Raw genomic sequence first — 26,980 nt, forward strand, 5'->3', positions numbered from 1 at the left:
TTCTCCAAAAAAAAGTCGGCCCAAGAATTAACTTAACCAAAGATCCCAGGCAGGCCACTATAAAATCAAATAGAAGTATCTCAAAACTTGAGTATCTGTTTACCTTACCTCCCTTTGTTGTCTGCCTTTGTTGCCTGTAATAATTGTGATGATAATTTCAACTACTGAATCTTTTACTTATGTACTCTTTCAAATCATTGAAGTTATTTATTTTAATAATTTAACAAACACTTACTGATTGTTGGTTAAGTGAATGGTAGCCTGTATTTGACAAGAGATAGAACAAAGGTAAAATAACTGAAAATATTTGTGGAGCCCCTACCATGTACTGGGAGACATATACGTTATCTAGATAATTCTCATGACAGGGTTGGGAGATAGGTGTGCTTATCAACAATATGATAATCTGAGAAAAAAAAAGTACTTGTCCAAAATCACACAGATAAGGGAGAGGTAGCTAGAATTCAAAATTAAATTTGTGTAAATGCTTCTTAATATTTCAAAGCAGAATGTGAAACGGTGTCTCTGTCTTTGAGGAATTTAAGATTGTGCATATTAAGGATGTGTATAGTTTACTTTGGCATAGATTAAAAATTGGGGTATTGGGGTCAGTGAGCCCTTCCGTTTTAAATACTAATAGTATCATGTATTTATTGAGTATAGGCTATGCATCAGGAACTGTGCTAAGTGCATAACATTTTGCTAAGTGTATTGCTAAGTGAGATTTATGTGGTTTTAGATCTTGACTCTATTACTTCTTAGGTCAATGGTCATGGCCTAATTAATATCTCTATGACTCGCTTTCCTCTTCTGTGAAATGACTTTACAACGAATATTTACTTTTTAGTGTTATTATGAGAATTAAGAAAGTTTATGCCTGTAACATGTTTAGAAGAGTGTGAGGCACACAGGAAGGCTCAAATTGTAAGCTAATATGTGAATTATTAGACCTACTGATAGTGTAGTGAAATAATGTACTGAGGCCATACGATCATTCATGACAAAGCTTGACTATAAATCCAAGCAATTTCATTTTATTTCATTATGTTTAAGGTTTTTCAAATCTTTACTTTTAATAATTGTAGAGTGTGTAAGGGTTAATGCAAAATCTTAACTGAAACATATCTTACAAATCATCAAGACTAGGTTCATTATTTTTTAAGTCAGTAACACTTTAATAAAATGAGTAGAACCCATTATAATAACAGCTCTTTATTACATGGATTCAGATCCACAGCAGGCCAATCATGTTCCCTGACATTTAACAATCCAGTCAGTAAAAGCCTGTTAGTGCATCCTCAACACTGTAATTCCAAGGGGTTTCCTTCGAACTCCCTTTGCAAAGAAGAGGCTAAGCACCAGCAAGCAAGACTGTCGTTAACAGTAGTTTTACTTCATCATCTTCATCATCATCAATAAACACGCAGTTTCTTCCTTCTGTGTACATGGCATTGTCAAATGGGTGCTACACTCTGCCTGTGGTACCAAGTTTATAAATAAAATACACCAAAACAAAGGTGAAGCCATTAAAAAGAGTTTAATAACAACTAGGCCATAATGAAACCTGGGGCGCTGATGGAATCTCTGGAAGAGATTTAGAAACAACACACAAACTCAGAATGACTGTAAACGGTTTGCTTGGGAAGGGGTGCCAGAGGAACTTTTTAGGCGCTGCTGAAGGGTTTTCTAAGTTGCTCCGGGTTCACCGTCTTTCTGTTGTTATCTTTAAATACTGCAGCGCCCCGTGGGTGGCATCACTCTGCGTGGCCGCAGGAGACCCCAGGCCACGGCGGGCTGTGCCCGGACTGGTGGGGTTCAGCCAGACACCGAGCCTGCCCGTTGGCCCTCAGCTCTTCTAGATCCAAACATGTTACATTAAAACCTTGTTCCTTGGCGATTTCACTAAGCAGTTGATTGTAACCTGTATTTGGAATACAGGGGAGGCTTCTTTTCAGTAGATTGATCTTTTCACCAGGAGAATTCCTCAAATAATGCCAAGTACATCCTAGAGAATGTCCCACTACGTCTGCTAAAGAAATATAGTTCCCTGGGGTATATTCTCTCCCAGGAGCAGGCGCTGCCTCCTGGGGAAGGGTGCTTTGGGCAGTCGCCAGCCATGGTGACGAGCCAGCTCCTGCGACGAGCCAGTGGGATGGAGCAGGTTCACTGGCATCAAGGGCCAGGAGCTGCAGCGCAGATGCCAGCATCGGCCTGCGGAGCGTTTGGGCAGCCCCTGCGGCCCTGTGTTTTGCCAGCTTCTCCCTCGACGCTTCACCTGTGCCGGTGATGTCACCAACGGCTCCCCTGAAGGTCCAAGCGGGCACGTGTATTTGCACATCGGACCTTTCACATTCATACACAGGGATCCCCGCCCCCCTTGCTCCCCTCTGAGTCCCTCCAGGGAAGGGGACGGGGTGTGGGTGCATTAGATTCATCACTTTAAATATAGACACCCTAGAATAAGTGCACACAAGCCCCTCACGTCAGTGAAGAGCTATACCAGAGGATAAATTCCAATCTCTTTGTTTCTAGCCGTTGTTCTTACAAAGGGACTATTTGTGGCCCAAGTGGCATCGCGCGTGTCTGAGCAGGAGGCGCTCCAGTGCATTTTATTTGCGTGTGTGAGCATGCTTTTACTCCTTCTAAATGGGCTACGTGGTAGAAGAGGGGAGCAGGCCGCGCTGGTAGTTTTGTTGGGGCGTGAGCTACATTTTTATAGACTTAGAGAGTCTGGATTAATTTTTCTCATTTTGTCATCTGCATATCAAAGTTAGAGCGCCCGAAACGGTTCAAGAACAGTAACTTTAGAGGTTACCTAGTTTTCCATGAAATAATTAGGTGAAAAAGGTAACAACGATGTGAGAAAGTAGGATTGTTAACATGAATTTCCTCTGCTGCTTTGACTACATTTTTATGTAAGAACTCAGGCTCTAGACTCAGACAGCTCTGGTTTCAAGCTGTGGTTTGCTAATAGCAGTTAGGTGTTCTGTGGGCGCTTTATCAGAAAGGCCTCACCTAATGTTTACCTCTCTAAAGTATTATTACTCCCCTGTCTGCTTCATACTGAATTTCATACCATATTTGCTTGCCTCATGTTTTATTTTTTCAAAATTCTTAAAAAAAATTCTTCATGCAGTTTTGAGTTTGTAACTCATAACTCTGATTTATTTAGGGGAAAAAGAATTTCTCTACATTTGAGATAAAGAAAAGTGTTGAAGGATATAAAGCTAGGAGTTCACACTTAAAATTGATGACTTCCTCAAGAATAGAAACTAGAGATCTTCTCGTACTCTGCAATTGAGAAGCCAGAAATGTAGGTGGTAGTTTATACATGGTGAACCACATGGGTATGGGGAAGTTTAAATGAAAAGATTGCCAAAAAGGGAAAGAAAATAGTATGTGTGGCCCCAAGAATGGAGAAAATTGAAGATTGAACACATATTTAGCAAAATTGTTTGGTTAGGAGATCAGACCACATTTGATTAGCAGGAAAATTAATTTTGTGTCAAGTGAAGACAGAATGATAGACTTTGCCTGAATATTCCAACAGCCTTAGTCTGCTCAGAAGCCTAATTTTAGGTATGAACCAAAATTCTCTTAGTTTCAGGGGGTGGAGGGGAGAACAATTCAGGTGGTTATTTCCATGCACATCATTAAAATAATGGTTTAATTTATTTCCATTCAAATTAACAAGCAACTACTATAAGAGTAAATTTTAAACCAGTATTTTAACTATTATTTTAAAATAGTATTTATTTATTTGTAAGTAAGGAAGTATTTACATGGTATAATTGGAAGCATGAAATTCTACTTTTCAGTGGCTTCTCTATAGGCTAATTCTAAATCTTAAAATTGCACCATAGAAATAAATTCATTTGTTATAAAGCTCCACTGCAAAGGAATTTTTAATTGGAAGGTGACACAATTAACTTAAATCTGTACAAGAGTGTGGAGGAGAGAATTTAAAAATTAATCGATAAGAAAATATAGCTACAAGATCAGGGCAGGAGGTATAGCACATATTTTAAGAAAAGGTGATGAGTATTAGTGATACAATTTGGGGTGAGAATGTATAATAAAAAGAATTGGACCATGTGGTTACCAGTTCTGTTATTTTAAAAAAAATTTTATAATCATTGACTGAAACTAAGTTAGAAGAAGCTATGGTCAATCCCTACTGAACAGCCTACTCTTTCATATATAAAATCATGTTGGTTTAATATAATTGCTAAATAATGAAGAAGTTCATACTATCCTTGTTATACTGTATATTTTCTATATGCTTTTCATTAAAGTACCTCTATTTAGAACTAGGGGTAGTAGATCTCAAAGTTTCCTTCCTGTTCAAAATAATTTTATGAGTTAAAAATTTTATTTTCTATGTGAGAGTCATAGTCACTGGACTTCATTAGTGACAACTTTATATTACTGATCTGGTAACACTAACATTAAGAAAATAAAATCAGCAATGAATACTTCTATGGTTAATACATCAATGATCATTTATTGACTTGTTTCAGTTTCATTTTGTGACAAAGTCCACGCAGGTTTCCTCCTTTTACAAATGAGATAACTTAAATTCAAAGAAATAAAGTGATTGGTACCCAAATTCACACACTGCTATAATTAGTAATAGAATCTAGGTCCCAACTATATAAACCTCTCCCACAAACTTCCCATAAACTTTTTTTATGAATTATGCAGTGTCAAGAATCTTTATGGGTTTTGGCAAAAGGCACCAATTGGACAAATATAGAACAGAAATTCATACTTCTATTCAAACCACTGAGGAGAAATTAACTTGCAAAATTCGATACACAGAGTCAAGAGCAAAACTGTGAAGGGACGACTGCTGTCGGCTCCTCTTAAAATTTTAACTATTGCTTTATTTTGTGGTTCTTTTAAGTGTATGGTTATCATTGACATCCCTAGAGAAATAAGTCTGCTTCTATTATAAAATATCAGCATTTTACCTTCACAGATCACTAGGAAGAAAATAAACACCATCAAAAACTATTCGAACCAATGGCGTGGGCCCCTTGCAGAGAGTTTTAATCTTCTACTATGTAAATATAGATGTATCACTATGTAAATCTTTAATTTTGTTTTCTACATTATTCTAAAATTATTTTGAGGTAGCATGTATTCCACTAGTGACCACTGTTAAGTTTTATATCTGCTTCTATACCATTAAGCAAAAACTTTGTGTGACATACTTGCATCTTAAACAAATCTGAGTTTGAAAAGATCCAGAGTAATGTCCTTTCCAAGGACTTAGATGCATATTACTTTAGAAATGGAAAATATTTGGCAACAAATAATAATTTTTAAGATATTTTAAATTGATTGAATGCATTCTTTTTTTAAAAAAAGATTTTTAAAAATTGATTTTTAGAGAGAGAGGGAGGCAGAGAGAGAAACATCGATGTGAGAGTGAGACATGGATCAGCTGCCTCCTTCATGCCCCCTCCCGGGGATCCAGCCTCCGGCCTGCAGCCTGGGCATGTGCCCTGGCAGGGAATCGAACCAGCAGCCTTTCAGCGCGTGGGACGATGGTGCCCAACCAGCTGAGCCACGCCCTCCAGGGCTGAATGCATGCGTGTTTATTAACATCAAGAGTGAACATAATGTCCTGAAAGGCTGACTTATGGAAATCACCACGAGCCTAATTAAAAAATATGAAATATCAGCTTTTTCTTTTCTGAAACACTGGGATCATATACATCCATTAAACAAAGCTCCACGACATTATTGTTATCGCCAATCTTACCCGTGAACATTTCCGACCTTGACTTACGCATTGACTCATGACTTATGCGTTATTTTCAGGGAACTGTTAGTGCATTTTACTGCACCGGTCCATGGAAAATAGAAATAATGTCACTGTGTTTATTCTCTTGGGACTCTCTGAAAACAAGAACACTGAAGTCCTCTGCTTTGTGTTGTTTTTGTTTTGCTACATTGCTGCTTGGGTGGGAGAGCGCTCACGGTGATTCTGTCCCGTGCAATCTGCTAGCTGACCGACCCGCGCATTTCTCCCTCAATTGCCTCTCCCTCTCCAGCCTTTGCTGGACATCACCAGTGACACCCAAGCTAGTGACCGATTTACTGCAGGAGGGAAGGCCGTTTCCTACACTAACTGCATGGCGCAGCTTTTCAGGCTTCCCTTCCCTGGGGGCACCGGGGTCTCCATCCTCCCAGGGATGGCCTGTGCCCGCTGTGTGGCCATCTCAAGCCGCTGCACGACTGGGGCATCGTGGGCAGGCAAAGGCGTCACACGGTCACCGTAGCTTGTCGCCCTGGGCCACTTGTCCGCTCTGCCACTCGGTTTCTTCTCGCCACCTCTTTACTGTTCTGTGGCCCCGTGAGGTCGATCGCTACTTCTGCGACGTGTGTCCTTTGCTGAAGCCGGCTGGCGCAGGCACCTGCGGAATCGGCCTCTTGGTGATTGTCAGCCGAGGCCTGGCTGCTTTGATGGCTTCTGCCACTGTGATGGGGCCTTATTTTCTGTCACCGTCACCGTCAGGGCTCCCCTGCAGAGGGCCGCCCACGGCTCTGCCCCGTGCAGTGCTCAGCTCGCAGCGGTGGCCCTGCTCTTTGTGCCTGTCCCCTCATGTACAGTAGGCCAGCCACAGCTTTTCCAGAGGACAAAGCGTTGGCTCCCTTCTGCACCAGCGCTGCTCCCATGTGGAACCCCCATCCACACACTCAGAAACGCGGGGTGAGGAAAGCCCTGGGCCAGGCGGGTGCCAGAAACCGCCTTTGATCGAGCGCCTTCCCTTCTCATTACTTACCCTGTTCAAGGGACACTTGTTCCACTTTAGTTTAGCAAACCAGGCCCTTCGCTGCATGAAAAATAATCACGACACTGGTGTCATTTCATTAATATTATAGTAAAATTAATGTTCAAATGTGTAACACCAATATTTTACCTGATTTTAATTTTATATAAATAAAAGTATGCCGGATACGCTCTTTTTCATATCTGGCTTCTTTGGATGAGCAGTATGTTTATAACATTTATTCATCTAGTTGTTCGCAGATTTCTTTATTCTCTTTGTTGTATAGCACTGTATGAACATATCCTGTTTTACTCATAAAAATGGCGATGGCTTTCTAAGTCTTTTTAAATTTTTAAAAAATTCTTGGGTATTATCATAATCTTGCCATATAGTTTGGTAAATATAAATAAATGTTTCTGTGAGATATAGACCTGGGTAATTTTCTGGTAAATTATACATATTTTCATCTATTTTAGTTATAAAAATACAAGGTGCGGCAAAATGAATACATATATATGTATATGTACATATGACACTTATGTGTGTGTCCTATAAATAGATAAATGCTTTTCACCATTTAGTTTGTTTTGTTTGCTCCCTGCTTTTAGGAAGGTTTACATAGTTGAAAATATTTTGATTTTTAATACTGATATCTGTATCTATTTATTAACCCCTTTTTTATTTGTGCATTTATTTATTATAAGTAAATTGAAATAAACTGTTAATGCTCTTTATTTCCCAAACTGTGTGATTGTGTAAGGGACCAAGAGCCACCACTGCCACACAACATAACTCGTAGCTCAGAATTGAAAAATGGGGAAACAAAGGTAAAGATTAAAGGTGAGCCAGTGCTTGAATGTGGTCAAGTAATTTACCGTCTTTGAACACTTGTTCCCTTCTCCTTGAAAGAAAGGGGTGTGGAATGAATATATTCCACCTATGAACATCTGTGTTCTACTTGTTTCTCTGTTGCTCTCTTTAAAGCAATTAATACGCTGAGATTTTAGTGTCTTGATTTAAATCATGGTATCACCCTGCCATCTACTGGATGTTGTGTTTGTATTGCTTGCGAGGGAAAGACAAATTCAGACTCTGCTATGATTTTTGCAGAGGCTTTGTACTGGGCTATATGAAGAGACCCTAATTACTATGTAATTGGGTTGACAATAACACCCCAAATAGATGAGAGCCTAAGTTGCAATACTGGGGGAAATGAAAACCAACATTTTGTCTCATTATGTCAAACTAAAAGAAATTAAATTAAAACAAATATGTTGCCCCTTGTGTAATAAGAAATAACAGCAGACTGGAAATTAAGAAATCCATGTCAAGTTTATCTTTGCTCTTTAATCTCTTTTGAAATATGGGCCATACAGGAGACCCAGTTCAGATCAGGGAAAGATAAAGACAATTTCTGTAATCATGTTAATTGTGAGTTATCCTAGACATAGAGCACTAGTCATGGGCATATGCTTTATATTTTCCATTCTCAAAGGTCTCTCTCTCTCTCTGCATTCATCATCTATCATACTGGATTTGAGAGGCTATTTAGAATTGCATTTCTTATTTCTCATAGTATGCTATATTTATATACTTGTATATGTTTGCAAGAATGGTCTTCTCATTTACAGACAAGAGTTAATAAAGCTTGACTTAAACCAAATCCTTATTGGTTAGTAAGGTTAGTGTATGCCTATTTAGTTACTATAATAATTTTATTAAATGGGCAGTTCAACCAACCTGTTTGGTATGAATACGTTCTGGGTTTAGAGAAGCATGAAGATAATTTAAAAACAGTGGAGTGTTTTGAGAAGACCAAAAAGGAAGTGATCTTATTGACAGCTCTATACAGATAGGAGGATTAGTCACAGGATCTGGGAAATGAAGAGAGACATTGTTTTCTTTCTCAAGAGCCTCCCCCTTCCTTTTACTGACATTGAGTTTATATCAGTATAGCCCTTCCCTATGTCCTATTAGTGAAATTGAGCAATCCAGGGACTATGAGTCATTTATACTATTTTGTTTCTGGACACTTTGGAGACAAAGTTCTTTTTTTTTTGTTCTGAAAATTTTTTTTGGTGTGTGTGTGGTTTTTAAAGTAATGGAATGAATTCTTTCTCTTGAAGACATAGAAAACAAGATCAGCCTTTCCAATTTTAGCTAAATAATGTTTGAAGACATTACTGAGAGTTCCCTTTTGTTTCCTTTCTGTAGTAAGAGGCATCTTCAGGCCCTTGATTAGGTTATTAGATGCTAGATGCTTTGGTTCCTGTATATATCACTGTTGATTACTTGACATTGTAAGGTACCTATCCAATTATCGTTAGTTATTGGAACCATTGGGTTACCTGCAATGAAATGCTGTCAAGAATATAATGCTCCCTTCCAAACTAAAATGAGAATGGCAGTTACCTCTTACCGTCTGCATAAACTATTAATGCAGCAAAACTAAATGCCATGACTATAATAATAGAATTAAAGTTCATTCACAATACCTATACCTTTTTACAACCACAGCCTCTTCATTATTTGAAACTTGTCCTGTTGGCCTGGGACCCTATGACAGGGGTCAACAACTGACACGAGTCCCAACTGCATTCCTTGCAAAGTTTGGCTCCTCTGATCCCTCCAACCTTATCTTGTGCTGCTAACCTGCATGTACCTGCTTCTAACTGATAGGAATATGAACATCCAAATTCCTACCTTTGTTCATACTATCTTCTCTGCTTAAAAAGTCTTTTGTTTTTCTTTCCTGTTTCTGTAATCTATATTAACATTATAGTTCGGCCCCAAGTTCAAAATCGTATTCTGATTTTGCCAATCAGGAAAAATCTTTGACATTATTTAACGATCTCCACTTTTCAAGAGAACGCCTAATAACCTTGACAAAAGCTTACATAAAAACAAAACAAAGCAAACAAAACAACTTACACATAGTGACAATGCAGAAACGTTTTAAAATTGTTTTTTCTTCCACTATGTTATAATTACATTAAAATAATAACATTATTATAAGCCAGGTTCCTGTATTACTACTCAAAAGACATCTGCTTACTGATCTGGAAATAATTTTGGACCTTGCACAATCAAGAAATGAATTTGCATTGCACTGGTTCACAAACCATGAGTCATAAATCAAATTTGGTCTACTCTCTTCTTATAAATAAAATGTTATTGGAACAGAACCATGCCCATTGATTCATGCACTGCCTAGGGATGCACACATGCTACAGCATACAGAATCAGAGAGTTAAGATTGAGACTATATGGCTCCCAGAGCCTAAAATATTTACAATGTGAATCTACAGTAAAAATTTGCTGACACCTTTCTATTAAATTAAGTAACTGAGATCGAGATGTTTACATGTTAAGATATGGCAGCTTCTTAAATAGTATATATATTATTTTTCAATTTCAGTAACAAATATAAGCACTGAGTGGCATTGTGCTCATATTTGGAAGAATAATCTAAACAGCAGTATTTTAAGAAAATCAATTGTTTTCATATAAAATGAAGCTCACAACACAATGTGAGGATAGTACAAGGAAAGGATAGTAAACAACATAACCAAAATATGATACTTATTATATAAGTTTTATATCAAGATACATAGTAATAAACATGTATGTACATAGGTAAAACCAGGAATACAATCAGGATGAAGAGTAGTTATCTCTGAACTTTTGCCCAATAGTTGATACTTCTTTTGTACATTTCTGTATTTTACAGGTATCTAAAGACAAAATATTTTAAACCTGGTTGAACATTTTTAAAAGATTGATAGATTAAAATTGATGAAATTATTCCCCAACATTTAGAAGAAATGATATGCAACCAGAATGTCACATGAGACATTACTTCACCTAATTGCTCTCTCTGTGGCCTCCAAGGCAATACTTCAGTATTCTCCAGGGCTGACATCCCTGAGGCCTTGGTGGCATATATGTTAGCAGTTTGGTGTTAGCATTCAGCTTTTTGGTCTCCGTTTCTCTCTGTCATCTCTAACTTTATTTACAACAGATCGGAGGAAATTTCCTTAAATATTGCAATATACTCTGGACTCCTGTTAATATTTTTACAGGTTACTATATATTTTTTTAAAAGTTGAATTCTCAGCAGGAACTTTACTGGAGTTCATTAATTTTAGCAAAGAAGCTTTAGTAAATGAGCACGTCAAACTCTTCTGCACTCAGGTGAGTTGATTCCCTCTTATTTCACTTTAGAAGGAAAATAATGAATTCCAGTAATCTTTGCAGGAGGCAAGCACATGTGTCACTCTAACGGCCAGGATACCTACTTAGCCAACTGGAAGTATTTGGAAATTCACTGACACACATCACTAGGAAAGTTTCAGTTTTTGTTAATCACAATATTCTTATCCTCTTTCTATACACAATTAAAAGAATATTTTATTGTTGAGAGTATTCCAGATGTCCTACATTCCCCCCCCTTTGCTCCCCTCCACTCAGCTCCTCTCCACTCAGCTCCCACCCCACAATCTTTAATTTTAATAACAAAAAGAATTATAAGTCATTTGTAATTATATATATTATTCCTCAAGATAATTCTCAGAAGGGAAAAAAATTTGAGGGTGAGGCCTGTATTTTATAATTTCACAGTTTCTAGAATGCCTATGACAGTGCTGAGCACAGGGTGGCTCTACAGTGAGAAAGCCGCTCCAGCTCAGGTGCCCCCGGAAAGGAGGGGAAGCGTGTGCTCGCACCTGGAGCTCCCCATCAGCTGAACGTGGCTCATGCTCCTGAGCCTAAACGGGGGGCCGTGAACTCTTGCCCCAAGTCTGCTGGTATAAATACAGAGGGCAGGAGGTAGAGCGAAGAGCTACACATGTGGGTAAGAATGAGATGAATATATATCAGAAATTATATTGATCTTTCTTTAATTAAATCTATTGGGGTGACATTTGTTAATGAATGAAATTTTATAGGTTTCAAGTGTACATTCCATGATACATCATCTGTATATTACTTTGTGTGCCAACCACCCAAAGTCAGATCTTCTGTCGCCTTATATTTGACCCCCTTTAACCTTAAGTGTATGACCATGGCCATGAAGGGTGAGTCAAGTGGAGATAAAATTATTGGGAGAGATCAAGAAGCTAAGAGAATAAGGAACCGGAAGGATTGTCTTTGTGTCTATGAAAACTTCCTCAATGCCTAACCAAATAAAACCACACTGCAATGCCTCAGGAACAGTGCCCATGTTTGGAGGGTTGCAGGTAGGCTAAGTTGGCCACTTAATGATGATGAGGTAGAAAGGTCTCCAGCATAATAAAAACAGATGGGACATATTATAATTAAGGTTACTTCTACAACAAATCCCTGTAAATATCAGATATTTCAATACACCAAGAAAGGATAACAGATTTTTACAGTTTTCAATAGGTAGGTAAATATGGCTGATCAAGTGGATTATTTTTCTGCAGGAAATATCTGAAATATGAGGGGAGAAATATGTGATCAAACATAAGCGATCTAGAAAGGGAAATTCAGAAATAGCTCTAGCAACAATAAGAAGAAAGAAAAAGAAAAATTATAATGACGATTTTGCTAGATCATTAATTTAAGTTTGAGTTCTAACTTCTCTTTGTCAAACTGGTTAGGCAGGGAAGGAACTATGGAAACTTAGGATATGTGTTTCCTCCAAGACAAGCGTTTTAAGTAAATTCATATTTAGGCCAAAAGCTAGACTGGTCCCTCTCATGCTGCCAACTGTCTCTGAGGATACTGAGTCCGATCATTTAAAATATAACAGAGCCAACTCTATTTTTGTTCTTCCTCTCTCAACTGCCTTCTTTTATTATTCCATCTGCACAAGTGTCACATTCGTTCTAGAACTGTGATATCAGTAAATTCTAGCTTTTGAAATAATGCAACACGTGAAAGCAAGTATTCTCCACAACACTCTGCATACACACTGTGCCTCTCAACATTTGCTCAGTCTAACCTGCCTTATCCAAATTTTGCTTCTCATTTCTCTGAATCAACTTTCCTGTCCACAGGAACCAAGAAAACCAGACTGATGAAGTCACTTTCATTCTTTTGGGCTTCTCAGAATATCCAGAACTCCAGGTGCCTCTGTTCCTGTTGTTCCTGACCATCTACACTGTCACTGTGCTGGGGAACCTGGGCATGATCATGACCATCAAGATCAATCCCAAACTCCACATCCCTATGTACTACTTTCTCAGCCATTTGTCTTTCGTTGATTTCTGCTACTCTACGGTGGTTACACCCAAACTATTAGAAAACTTGGTCGTGGAAGACAGGACCATCTCCTTCACAGGATGCATCATGCAATTCTTCTTGGCTTGTATATTTGTGGTGACGGAAACATTCATATTGGCAGTGATGGCCTATGACCGATTTGTGGCAGTGTGTAACCCTCTTCTCTACACAGTTGTTGTGTCTCAGAAGCTTTGTTCCCTCATGGTAGGTGCATCGTACTCTTGGGGTATAGCTTGTTCCCTGACCCTTACCTACTTTCTATTGGAATTACCCTTCAGAGGAAATAATATCATAAATAACTTTGTCTGTGAGCACTCTGCCATTGTCTCTGTGTCTTGTTCTGACCCCTACATTAGCCAGAAGATCATTTTAGTCTCTGCCACATTCAATGAAATAAGCAGCCTGATGATCATTCTTACTTCGTATGTTTTCATTTTTATTACTGTCATGAAGATGCCTTCAACAGGGGGGCGCCACAAAGCCTTCTCCACATGTGCCTCCCACCTGACGGCCATCATCATCTTCCATGGGACCATTCTTTTTCTCTACTGTGTGCCCAACTCCAAAAACTCTTGGCTCATGGTCAAGGTGGCCTCCGTCTTTTACACAGTGGTCATCCCCATGCTGAATCCACTGATCTACAGCCTCAGGAACAAAGATGTGAAGGAAACAGTCAGCAAATTAATCAATACAAAACTATTACGTCAGTTAATGCGAAATGACTAAGATTTACGTAGGCTGCTTAGTACCGTGGTAGCTTATGGTCACTCATTCAGTCTCAATTAGGGTCCATTAAAAAGTCAGAAGCTGTTTTTCAAAAGGTGAATAGTTATCTGTAGAGGAAGTTACTGCTTTGTTTTGAAATCCTGGTCGTCGAATCTGTAATTCACTATACGGGCTCATCCAAAGTTCTGAACAATCCTTACCTGTGAACACACTTCAAGGACAATCATATATGCTGGATCATTTGTCCCAAACAGCACAGCAGCTGGCATGGCAGACTGGACTTGCTGGAGTTTCTCTTGTTTTGGGACCCACAAAAAATGAACAATATTTTGAATAACCTTGTAAGGGAGTTAGAGTAACTTGCCTAAAATGGATGTATGCTGCCCACCAAATCAAAAGAGGCCCACTGAATTTTGCTGGAGAGGAGGCAGAATTTGAGAAATATGGCTTTACCTTAGTTATATTAATTCCAGAGGGCATTTTGGTTGTGTGCAAACAAAGGCTGCTAGTAGATTTCGAGATGCAATTTTTCTATGTAATTTCAAAGAAATCCCAGCCATTAAAAATGGCACAAGAGACCTGGCATTTGCCTTAATTACCAGTTTCAATGCTTGCAAGGCATGTTGCTAGGGATTCTCCAGAGTTTGAGTCCCCAGGGCTACAGAGTTAGATGTAAGAGCCTTGGTACCCCTGTTATACTCAGCTTACGAGAAACAGGAGGGTGGTGGCCTGTTTCTCTGTAGCAGGTAAGTTCATTTAGGTTTCTATGAAACAGTGAACATACTTTTATTTTATTTTTCTTTTGCTAGTAGGTCACTGTAAATGCTCTGCAATTCCAAGTGTAATTATATTAAAAAAAGAAGTTAGCACTCATGGAAATATTTGGCTTCAAGTCCATTGACAGCTATTTCACAAAGAACAGAATACACTTTCCACCTGGAAATAAATATTTACTCATATTCTCTTTTTATGCACCTCATATTGGTATATCGACTTTCACAAGAAAGTATTAGTTAGTTCTGAGAGAACTCTACATGATAAATCTTGAGACCCTTAAGAGATATATCTATACGATGTCTGGGCTGTAATAAGAGGCTAGCCCTTAGAATATAAAGCCTAATAAAGTATACACTACATTCAGAGGTCAAAAGGAATCATTGTCCTCCCCAACCCCTCAGTAGCTAAGGTAGTCAACGAAAGAAGTAGCCTTTTCTAAACAAAAGGTGCTAAAAGGGGATTGATATTCTTTTTTCCTAGATTTCTCTAATATTTTACTTTATCCCTAGAATAGAAATGTATCCTCTTGAAGATTTTAGTTGATTTGTGTGTACAGGCAGAATACAGTAGCAATATATGTTCTTTTTTGAGGCAAACATTTCAGTTTTTCACAGACTCACTATGCATTTATGTGCAAACATTTTTATCAGTTGTTTGCATATTATGCTACTAGCTAGTGTGGATGTACATACCGTCCTATGGTTAGTATTTCTTATGGAAACACAAATTGCAATGGAAATGCAAAGATGCTTTAGAGACTCAGCTTGGTTCGTTACATCCATAGCAGTTATCTACATGAGACAAGTTCTATATGGAAGAAACTAGGACCCAGAACTCTTTCTTCTCATTTTCTTTGGTGTTCCACAGAAATTCATGACGTGTTTGTTGCTTACTGCCATAAATTTCTTTGACAGAAACAACTCTCTTCCCCCACCCCTCCCTTCAAATGTACTGTGGTGATGGCTGCAAGAAATATGAGCGTGGAGACGATCTTTGTCCTCTTGGGTTTCACAGATTACCCGGAGCTCCAGATCCCCCTCTTCCTCGTGTTTCTGGTCATGTACATCGTCACCGTGGTGGGCAATCTTGGGATGATAGTGATCATCAAGGTTAACCCCAAGTTTCACACCCCCATGTACTTTTTCCTTAGTCACCTTTCTTTTGTTGATTTTTGCTACTCTTCCATCGTTATTCCCAAGCTGCTTGAGAACTTGGTCCTAGCGGATAAAAGCATCTTCTACGCTAGCTGCATGTCGCAGTACTTCCTGTCCTGTACGGCTGTGGTGACTGAGTCCTTCTTGCTGGCAGTCATGGCCTATGACCGCTTTGTGGCCATCTGCAATCCTCTGCTCTACACTGTGACCATGTCGCTGAGGCTCTGTGCCCTGCTGGTGGCTGGGTCGTATCTCTGGGGTATGTTTGGCCCCTTGGTACTCCTTTGCTATGCTCTCCAACTCAACTTTTTTGGATATAATGTCATTAACCACTTTTTCTGTGAATATACTGCTCTCATAGCCGTTTCGAGCTCTGATACACACATTCCCCACCTGCTGCTCTTTGGTTTCGCCACCTTCAATGAGGTGAGTACACTACTGATCATCCTCACTTCATATGTTTTTATTTTTGTGACTGTACTAAACATCCCTTCTGCCAGTGGGCGTCGCAAAGCATTCTCTACCTGCGCCTCCCACCTGACGGCCATCACCATCTTCCATGGGACCATCCTTTCCCTCTACTGTGTGCCCAACTCCAAAAACTCTCGACAAACCGTCAAAGTGGCCTCTGTCTTTTACACAGTGGTCAACCCCATGCTGAACCCTCTGATCTACAGCCTGAGGAACAGAGACGTGAAGGACGCCTTCCGGAAATTCATAGACATGAAAGTCTCATCTCACTGAACCAACCTCAAAGGGTGTTTTCAACCCTGATGAACAACAGGAGCAGAGCCTATACCACTTCTAAAATCTATAGCACATATTTGCACGAAGTTTTCAAAGATGGCTGTGATGTTACTATATTGTGATTTGGTTAGCTCAGATCCCTTGAAGATGCCAAAGAAGTTAATTCTGGGATAAATTCCACAGGATTTTGATCTGTAAAGCATTTATTTCTTCAAATTCTGTAAAAGAAACCAAAACGCACACACACATAAAAATACTACAGAGCACAACAGGTGATCCATGTGGGGAACAAAGTTACTAAGAGGATGATCTTTACTCACCTTAGGAAAGGTGTTTCTGCTTTGTTGCTTTATGTGACCACAGGTGACTTGCCTTTAAATTTATTTATGTTGTGTGTCTTTGTTGGGAGATACAGGTGGATATGCTGTATGTATAGTTTAGCATTAGTTATTACCAGAAAATGATTACATTTCTATTTGTTTTTGTATTGTCCATTAAATATGAACCTGTTGATGAAGGGGCATTCTTCCCCTCCCCCCCAAAACCTAAGATAGTATCTGTCTCAGGATAAGCCTATAATAAATATGTTTAATGAACAAATGAATAAATGAATGAGTAGTTATGTATCCTTATTATGTGCTCAGCCTCCTTTCCCGGGTTCCTGCACCAGAAAGCAAAGTTCACAAAATGGTCACTGTGGATTCTGATCAGTGCATACACACCCTTCAACCAGCCCATGTTCAGTGGTGTTGCTTGTTATTATGAGAGATCACATATCTTTCGAGAGAAGAGTTTTAATGTGAGTCATGTCCGTGTTACTCTTATATCAGTAGCATAGCCTTGCATGTAATGGGCATGCAAAAACGTTTGCCGAATGAAGGGACGTGATACTACTTTGGTAAAGCTACTTTTAGGATGTTCTAAAGGGGACTATTTATGGCAGAGATTCCCATTTGTAGGCAGTTTCACCGTGCTGTATCTGATTTTGAAAGTTTAAGATTTTATTGTAATAAACCTGACAAGAGAGAGGAAGTCAGCAGAGTGGATATTGATTTTATTTTATTTTATTTTACTTTTTACTTTGCCCAGTTTTAATAATCCTTTCTGAAAACATCCTTCTCACATTTTATGAACTATCTCTTCTCTGCATTCAAATTCCTCATAGTTCTGGTACATTTGGCTCTATTCCCAGTTCCATGGAAGTTCACATTTTTCATTCAATTAAGATTCATGGTACTTTGTGATCGTTACTGATCTAGAAGCTTAAAGTACACCAGTGAACAAAGCAATAAAAAAAACCATCCCTGTTTTCCTGGACCTTTTATTCTATCTATCAGGGGGAACAAACAATATATAATAAATGCAATAAATAAGCATTAAAATATATTTGAACCCTGATAAGTACTCTAAACACTACATTGGGTAGAAGAGTAACCCAGAAGTATAATAGCATGGTCACTGAAGGTTTCACTAAGAAGGGATGCATTTGAACAAAAACTTCCAGGAAAGCGTTCCAGTATAAAAGAAACACTAGTAAAAAAGGCCATAAAAATGAGTGTGTGTGTGTGTTTTGAGAAGCAGCAAAGAGGTCAGACTAGCTGGAGAAGACAGAGGAGGGAAACAATGATAGACTAGGAGAGATTTGAAAGGGACTAGTTCATTTTCCCGACTGAATACTTTGTAAATGCTTCTGCTTTCACTCTCAGTGAATCATGATGAGCTAACAGATGGATCTCACCCTTCTCCACCATGGTAGAGTGGGTAGTGTGGAGGAAGAGGGTTATTCCTGGCATATAGTAGTCACTTGGTTAATATTTGATAATGAGGACTTTTACAATTATGTAATTTTGATTACATAATTGACTTTAAAAGATAAATTTTCATATGAAATGTCCCTCATGCTGTTCTAGATTTCCAGGACACAAGAATAACATCAGAGAAAAATGATTAATTTTAATTGTTTATTTCATGACCTCAAGAGCATGAGGCAATGGAGAGTCTCTAGGGTCCATATCTCAAAGGCTGTGATTATAGATATGAGAGTATATGCGTCACTCCCAACCAGGAGAGGTCCTACCTTTGCCATCAGCAGCTTTATTTTAAGATTCTAAAGACAGATTAATATTAATTTCAATGTACAGTATCTAGAATACAATGTGAGAAGGGGAAACTTACCCTTTAGAGCTATGCAGCTCTTGAGAAATATTTAGTCATTGCAAAGGTTACATTTGTGTCCGTCCAGGGAGAGAATGTGCTGTTGCCCAACAGAGCTTTGCATTTGAGGGCCTGGCTCAGCTGAGCTCCCCAGTAACAGCCCCACGAACAGCCGGTGCCTGGTGGGGTGGAGGGGAAGATCTTGTAGAATTTTGGAAATGTGCGCCGTCTTGCTTCTATAAATTCTTGGAGGGATCGTCCAGGTAGAGAGACAAGTATTTAAATAAAATGAAAAAATCAGAGAATAAATAGACTCCCTAGGGGAAAAAAATTAAAAGGGACCAGATTTAATTAAGATTATAAAGCAGGACACATTGGCCCCTGAAAGCAAAAATTACAACAAAATATGGGAAAATTATACCTCTGGTTTGTGGATTTCTGCCATGCCTCCGTCACTGTCCCCAAGACCCTGGTGAACCTCGTCATCAAAGACAGAACCCTTTCATTTCTAGGATGTGTTGGACAATTCTTTTTCCTTGGTACCTTTGTGGCTACTGAGTCCTCTTTATTGGCTGTGATGGCCTGTGACCGCTTCGTGGCCATTTGCAACCCTCTGCTCTACCCAGTTGCCGTGTCCCAGAAACTATGTGGCCTGCTTGTGGTTGGAGCACACGCGTGGGGAGCAGCATGTTCCTCGCATGTTCTGCTCTCAGGCTGTCATGTCAGGGTTTCAACACAATCAGCCACTTCTTCTGTGAGTCCTCCCCACGCTCCGTCTCTTGCTCTGATTCTTCCATCAGCCCGCTGCTGCTTTTCATTTCTGCCACCTTGAAGGGGGTCAGCACTCTACTTGTTATTCTCACATCCTGTGCATTTAGCCTTGTCACCATCCCCAGGATGCACTCAGCCAGTGGTCGCCGCAAGGCCTTCGCCACCTGTGCCTCCCACCTGAGGCCATCACCATCTTCCACGGCACCATCCACAGCAGAGGATACTGTGAGCCCAACTCCAAAAACTCCAGGCCACAGTCAAAGTGGCATCGGTCTTTTACACAGTGGTCATTCCCATGCTGAATCCCCTGATCTACGGTCTGAGGAATAAAGATGCCAAGGATACAGTCAGCAAGCTAATGAACACTAAAGTCTTTTCTTGTTGAGCATATTACATTAGTAGAGTTTGTCCCTACATGCAAATAAAGTGTGTCCTTCAAGGTTCATTTTAAAGATATTTTTTAAATTGTTGAAGAGCTAATGTTGTACAATGGAAAGGACATGGTTTTTGATTCAAAGAGACTAAGCTCTATCTCTTACTGAAGAAAAATCAGCAATTTCTCTCTCTTTAATTTTTCATTTACAAATTTGAGGTAACATAAGCTCCTAATGTGACTGGAAAGATTAAAAGATGCTATAGATATCATGTGAGATGCCTTATAGAATCTCAATAAACATTAATTTCACCCCTCTTTCTGATAACATATCTGGAGTGGACTAGGCCTTCAAGAAACAAGTGGATTTCTCTTGTAAAAGTACAAATAGCAGTTAAGATAAGATAGCCTTCATTTTCAAGGAATGCAACACCTGGTGTTGACAGTAAGGGCAATGGAGAAAGTGGCCATTGTATAAGGTAGAAAATAATCAGTATCATAAAGGGTTTGGGAGAAAGGAAAATTCAAATCTATTTAGGAACTTTGGAGAGATGACTTCATAAAGTAGGTTTTGTTTGCACTTGGCCTTGGACAGCAGAATAAACAGTTTCGGGAGACACATTTCAACAAGGTAGGAGTTTTATTCAGGAGACAAAAGTGACAGAGTAGTTCAAAGAACTTATATGCATATATGCATAAGCCATGGACACAGTGGTGTGGGGAATACCTGGGGGGGGGGGGCGGATGTGGGGTGGAGGGGATCAATGGGAGAAAAAGGGGGACATCTGTAATACTTTCAACAATAAAGATAAAAAATAAAGAGTGCAGAATGTAATACTGATTCAACGACCCAACACATTTTTAATTGAGTGAATACTGTGTAGCGTGTGTCTGTGTGTGTTGTATTGTGTATACAGGTAACTTGGCGTGAGCGGAAATTTGGTAAGACATGGTCTATGTCCTGAAAGTGCTTTCAGAGGAGCCCCGTGTGGCCGTATAATAAGCTGTGATAGGTTTCACCAGCAGCTCAAAAATGGTAGATTGGATCTCAGAAAATCTTAGAAGCAAGAAGTAGGCATGGCTAGAGCCCGCCCTACCTGCCTTGCATGCTATTATTCTGCCTATGCAAAGATCAAAAACATTATCAACCCTTTATTATTTTTTCTGAACATTAGCATAATCTCTGAATCCTCAACTGGACTCCCACCTTTAGAATGTGCTTGGAATTGCCCTAAGGGTTGGAAACTAGTTGTCTATGGAATCTTATTCAAAATAAAATGAAAACCAGATAGTTGCTAGCAGCACAACCTGTTCAGTCCGGCCAGGAGAAAATACCTGACCTCTTTAGCATTATCGCTTTTGTTTGAATAACTTGTATACACTCCTCCTTCCCTCTACTAAAATCAATAATGCAATGGAAGAAATAAATTTCCAGGTGTTTTGGCAAAGAAGAAAAATAACCTGGGGAACAACCTTGTATGGGTTCAATAAAGTTATTGGTCATTGTTATTAAAATATCTCATTCCCATGCATTATTTTATGAGGAATCAATTAAATAGCCATTGTGTACAGAATGATAAAATATGTAAGAAACAGTGATTTATATACCAGATACCTGATGAGGGAATGCTTTCCTCTCCTACTGATTTCGGTTTCTCCAGGTATTCACAAGTTAATCTTTCCTCTACACATCTGGCACTTATACAATTTCTAATTTTCTTTCAAATTAGGAAATTATCTATATTAACCTTGAATTGAATCAATAAAGGATAATCCTCCTTTACAGAGAATTTTATTTACTTCTGTCCTGCATGGGCCAAAGAGGATCACGTTTTGTTCTAGAAGTAATACAACCCTCTTGGCTTTTACTCTGAGGAAACCAAGGCCCCCATTATTTCAGCGACCTGGCCAAGGTTGTAAAAGCAATTGTTTCCAGAATTAAAGCCATAATTTAAGACCCCAGACACACTGGCAAGCATATTTTTCACTAAATACTGACATACAATCTTACATTTATTCATTTTCAAGTTGTGGCATTGCAGATTCTTTATGGTAGATTTTATTGCTTCTATAAAGGATATGGAGTATATTAGTAATCTTCACATTTTTGTGGTTATATGCCTCTCAGTTAGTTTGGAAAAGTATATATAGCAAATGTTTGATTTTATGTGTAAATATTTCATCATAAATTTAAATAACAGTGAAAAGTGCAATTTTGATTGCATAGCATAATCCATTTAAAACAAATTGTATTTTGTCTTTCTCTGTCTGACTTCTTTCACTCAGCAAAATGCCCTCTAGGTCCACCCATGTGGTTGCACGGGGCAAGATTTTATTTTTTTTATGGCCGAGTCATATCCATTGTCTATATGCACCACTGCTTTATGTATCCACTCATTGATGGAAACTTAGGTTGCTTCCATATCTTGGCTATTGCAAAGAATACTGCAGTGAACATTTGGATGTGGGTGTCTTTTTGGTTTAGTGTTTTGAAGATGAAATATCTTAATAATTGTATTCAGGACAGTACCGAGCACGTAGGAATCTGTCCATAAGAAGGATGATTATTTTTACCCGTTTCTGGTATTTGGCTGAACTCTGGTGTGATTTTAGTTCCTACGCCCTTGAGGAAGGAGCTTTTGAATATAAGACAGGCAGAGTGTATGAGACCTGTTTACAGATTTCATAACATCACTGTGATCTCTGGTTCACGGAGCAGTGCTTGGATGAGGCACAGGCCGCCCTCGTGGAAGTCGTTCATTATTTGAGTCCCAAGATGGTGATGTTTTCTTAATATCTTGCTGGTGTCCCACAGAGATCAATGATTGTTTAGGGAGGCTTAAGGAACATGGGCCCCAGGGACACACACACACATACACACACACACACAAAACCATAAAGCCTATAACATTTTCCATCGTAACACCTTCAGAAGCGGGGAGCAATGTCTGTCCCCCAGGCTGGTCAGTTGGACTACACTCTGTTTTGGGGGGGTGGGCATGCATGATCTTTTCTGGGACCCAGGAGCTTGTTCTTTTCATTTCCTCCTTGAGGTAACTCCGTATAGCCGTGTGTAAGAGAAGAGAGAATTGCAAAGGAGGGCAATAGTATTAGACATGTTTTTAAAATCTGTATTTAGCCCTCTTGTAATTAGTGCCTTAGAAATGTCATGTTTTGTGCACCCCGTTGGGAAAATATTTTCTCTGTGTATTGAGAAACAATCTCAGTGAGAAATGGGAACAATCTAATTTGCAGAACCAAGGATCTTGTGACAACTTTTAGTGAAAAAGGGGAGAGTGCAAACAGATTGGGGAGAGTGCAAACAAATTGGGAAGAATGCTTGATTTCTCTCCCCATCCGCCTTCCACTCTCTCACACTAACTCCATCCTCAAAACCTGGCAAAAATTGCACGGAGACCCTCCTGATGGCCACTCTGAGGCTGAGCTCATGGAGGGGCACAGGCATTTGAACCGCCTCTGAAGCAGAAAGGAGAGGAATTGTCCTGGCCGTGTGCAAAACACTTTGGATTGATTCTCCGTAGCAGGTTTCTCAGCTTTGGTACTATTGAAATTTTGGGCCAGATAATATTTTGATGTTTGCATGTGCTGGTAGAATGTGTGTGTTGGGTGGTGGTGGGGAGAGGCTGTTGTGTGCATCAGAGAGCGTTTAGCTGCATCCCTAGTCTCTACCTGCGAGATGGCAGGCCTCCCTATCGTGACAACATGTCTCCAGACATTGGCAAATGTGCCATGGGAATAAAATCACTCCTGGTTAAGAGCCCCTGCTCTATACATAATCAGCAGCCCACGTTTTCATATTCAGACTTAAACCAGGAAAAGTTTTAAAAAAATTATGTACTGCTTTGAACTTAGAAAAAGATAACTCACTCTTGCTGGCCACTGAAGAGAGAAAACCATATCATCAGAATAATAATTTGTTTTTAAACTGGGGTTTCTTAATATACATATACTTCACTTCTTTGAGACCATTTGAAGAATGAGAATACCTGGAGTGCTGGGTTATAGTTCAGATTCTCTTTCCTCCAAGGAAAATTAGCCGGTGCGTCTACAGTCATGTATGTATCTCCCAAAGGTCAGGAGGGAGAGAGTAAATGAGGGTGTCCTCACCCTCTGTTGGCATTTTCTACCTGTCAAAGGTCTTGAATGTTTCTGTCCCTTATTAAAAGATCGCGCCCTTCTTTCTGAGTCAACTCCATAACACATGATTTTTGAGAATTCAAGCAAGCTTTTACAATGCTTGTTTAAAAAATAATTGGAATAAAATATTTATGTTTTATGTATGTTGTGAGGCTTAAATATACAGTTCAAATTATGTATACCTATATAATATCTTACCTGTGCAATCTGGCTTACTATTTCTTAAATTGCCATTTTAGCATAGTCATTTTCCAAGTCATTAAAGTTATTCAAAAATATCATTTTAATAGCTGTATAGTTTTCCATAATCTATATGTCCCATAACTGACCCTTTCCCTCCTGCTTGACACTTTATTCCTGAGTTTTACCTTCGTCAACAATGTGGTAGCAAACATTTTTGTTAATAATTTCATATTCACATCTTTGTTTAGTTCTTCAGATAGATTTAAAGCAGTGAATTCATTTGTTAAATAGGTCATTATACCGCTTCAGAATCATGTGTAGTTGCAGGAAGTTTGAATATAAGATTCCCAATTCACTAAATAGTGGCTGACATTAAATGTCTAATTAACAACATCACTATGCTAATTTTATAGAAAAATGCATAAAAGCTACTTTTGCCATCTAAAATAGATTGATAAAAAAACTTATGGCTTAGCAATCTTAATTAAGCATACTTCTTATAATTTTAGTGGAAAACTGTATAATTATTAAGAATAATTATTTCCTGGGATCCCAGTCTTTCCAGTACTAAAAAGCCTGCAGGAAAAAAGGGTTTTGAATTTCATAAAACAATATGGCTAATTAAATAATATTTGATGTCTTGCTAATGATTCCCTCCCCCAGGCCCTAAATTGTGCAGGTCTAGTTTCAGGACTCACAGAGACTCTCTGGATGTGAACGCTTTGGTGTGATCTGTGAGTTAAACTGTGAACTCGTTGCATTTGTCTCCTACAATGTTTGGGCATTTTCTAAACTTCATAAAAGCGATGTCCTATTTGCTGAAAAAATGAACTGTCCTACTTATCTCGTATCTTTTTAGGAGACAGTCAAAACTGAATTCGGGATCATATAATTGAGAATGACTGTTAATGTTTTTCTCCAATCCAAAAAGGGGGGACATGGGCAAGGAAAATTGCACCGCTGTGACAGAGTTCATTCTTCTTGGATTATCGCATGTCCCCGAGCTGAGAGTCTTTCTTTTCATGCTGTTCCTTCTGATCTATGGAGTCACGGTTCTGGGCAACCTGGGCATGATCGCACTGATTCAGGTCAGCTCTCGGCTCCACACTCCCATGTACTTTTTCCTGAGCCACCTGTCCTTTGTGGATTTCTGTTACTCCACCATCATCGTGCCAAAGATGCTAACTAATATCTTAAACGAAGACAAAGCCATTTCCTTCCTGGCGTGTGCTGTGCAGTTCTACTTGTTTTGCACGTGTGTGGTAACTGAGGTCTTCCTGCTGGCGGCGATGGCCTACGACCGCTTTGTGGCCATCTGCAACCCGCTGCTCTACACGGTCAGCATGTCCCGGGGTCTCTGCGTGGAGCTGGTGTCCTGCTGCTACCTCGGTGGCACTGTGTGCTCTCTGATTCACTTGTGCTTAGCTCTTGAGATCCCATCGTACAGATCCAATGTGATTAACCACTTCTTTTGTGACCTGCCCCCTCTCTTGTCTCTCGCCTGCTCTGACGTCTCTATGAATGAACTGCTCCTGTACATCGTGGCCTCTTTCAATGAGGTCACCACCGTGGTGATCATCCTCACCTCCTACATGTTTATTCTTGTCACCATCCTGAGGATGCGCTCTGCGGAGGGGAGGCACAAAGCCTTCGCCACCTGTGCCTCCCACCTCACAGCCATCGCCGTCTTCCACGGGACCATCCTTTTCACGTATTTGCGGCCCAATTCTGGCAGCAATTCAGTTACTGACAAGGTGGCCACAGTGTTCTACACAGTAGTGATCCCCATGCTGAACCCCCTGATCTATAGTGTGAGGAACAGGGACGTGAAAGATGCTTTCCGAAGAGTGGGGAGCTCCAGAATGTTTCCCTAGAGAATCCAAAGTGGAGGCTGGTGGAGGGGTGAAGCGGGGGGCTGCAGTGGTGGAGGGGAGACAACAGCCAGGGGGCAGGGCTTCATGAGCGGGTGGGTTTGATTCACTTACCTTTATACTTACTTTTGATTACCTACCAATCAGCATAAATATATTATTAATTTATATGGCAGCTTGACCAAGAGCATATCTCAGTTCTTTCTGTCAGAACTTTCTAGAAACTTTTCATAAAGTAATTGAATAGACTTGTTGTAAGTATTGAGAGCTAATTGCTTTCCTTGAGCTGGAATGTTGTTTTAAATTAAATGTCAATTTTAATGATAATCTAAACAAGGAAATAACAAATCCAGATTATTGTATATATTAGGGAGGATTCATTTTTTTCTAACAGTAGTAATATTTATTATAAGATGCCTTCATAGACACAGGTATCTAAGTTTTAAAATTCTGTAACATTGTATCTTTTTAATTCTATTATCAATTTTGCTTATAATTCCTCTTTGGTCCTGCACTGTTTATATTTGGATAAAATTCCAAATTGTTCAGAAACTTATTGGGAGAAAGCATTCTAATTATTTTTATGAAGGTAAAATGAAAACTAGACAACAATATTATACTGGTTCATGAAATAATTTGGTAGGGTTGTATGATTTTAAACTTAATGATAAAATAAAACTTTTTCAAATATTTACATATGTAATGGTAACCAAAATGTTTTACGTATTTACAAATAAGCTACCTTCCTTTGTATGTTGTCACTAACTTAATTTGTAACTTACCTGGAACAATTATGGAAAATTAGCAAAAATGTTATATTGCTCTTGCTTGGAATCAATGAACAATTCATGTTTAAAATGTAAGTCTTTATGTTTTATTCTCTATCTTGGTGTAGAATGATTCCATTTTTGTGAAGGTCGAGATATAAACCTTAATTTCTATTCTGAGGAAATGAAAACACATAGGTTAAGTGCTCTGACCAATGTATTAAAATTAGTGAGTGACAAAATAAAGATAATAAATTGAGATTTCAAACAC

General features: G+C 39.1%; 3 protein-coding genes and 2 pseudogenes across 5 annotated transcripts; 4 read left to right on the plus strand and 1 right to left on the minus strand.

Moving 5' to 3' along the window:
* Positions 1 to 1,702: 1,702 nt before the first annotated feature.
* LOC308565555 (interferon-inducible double-stranded RNA-dependent protein kinase activator A pseudogene) lies at positions 1,703 to 2,435 on the minus strand (annotated as a pseudogene). The gene has a single exon. The product of its transcript is annotated as an interferon-inducible double-stranded RNA-dependent protein kinase activator A pseudogene (transcript).
* Positions 2,436 to 10,947: 8,512 nt separating this feature from the next.
* On the plus strand, positions 10,948 to 13,754 carry LOC308565556 (olfactory receptor 5D13-like; the record flags this gene model as incomplete). The annotated part of the gene is made up of 2 exons (XM_081154872.1): positions 10,948 to 10,976; positions 12,803 to 13,754. The coding sequence occupies 2 exons, from the start codon at positions 10,948 to 10,950 to the stop codon at positions 13,752 to 13,754; spliced, it is 981 nt and encodes a 326-aa protein (XP_081010998.1).
* A 1,736-nt stretch (positions 13,755 to 15,490) lies between these two features.
* Positions 15,491 to 16,429, plus strand: OR5D14 (olfactory receptor family 5 subfamily D member 14; the record flags this gene model as incomplete). The annotated part of the gene is made up of 1 exon (XM_081154873.1): positions 15,491 to 16,429. The coding sequence occupies one exon, from the start codon at positions 15,491 to 15,493 to the stop codon at positions 16,427 to 16,429; it is 939 nt and encodes a 312-aa protein (XP_081010999.1).
* Positions 16,430 to 18,992: 2,563 nt separating this feature from the next.
* LOC308565558 (olfactory receptor 5D18-like) lies at positions 18,993 to 19,742 on the plus strand (annotated as a pseudogene). The gene has a single exon. The product of its transcript is annotated as an olfactory receptor 5D18-like (transcript).
* Positions 19,743 to 25,009: 5,267 nt separating this feature from the next.
* LOC308565792 (olfactory receptor 5L1-like) lies at positions 25,010 to 25,850 on the plus strand (the record flags this gene model as incomplete). Its single annotated transcript, XM_081155397.1, is given in 2 exon segments — positions 25,010 to 25,831; positions 25,833 to 25,850. Coding segments are annotated over 2 exon segments (840 nt in total).
* Positions 25,851 to 26,980: the final 1,130 nt, after the last annotated feature.

This window comes from Miniopterus schreibersii (genome assembly GCF_964146895.1).
Source record: "Miniopterus schreibersii genome assembly, chromosome: 12".
Taxonomy (NCBI): Eukaryota; Metazoa; Chordata; class Mammalia; order Chiroptera; family Miniopteridae; genus Miniopterus; species Miniopterus schreibersii.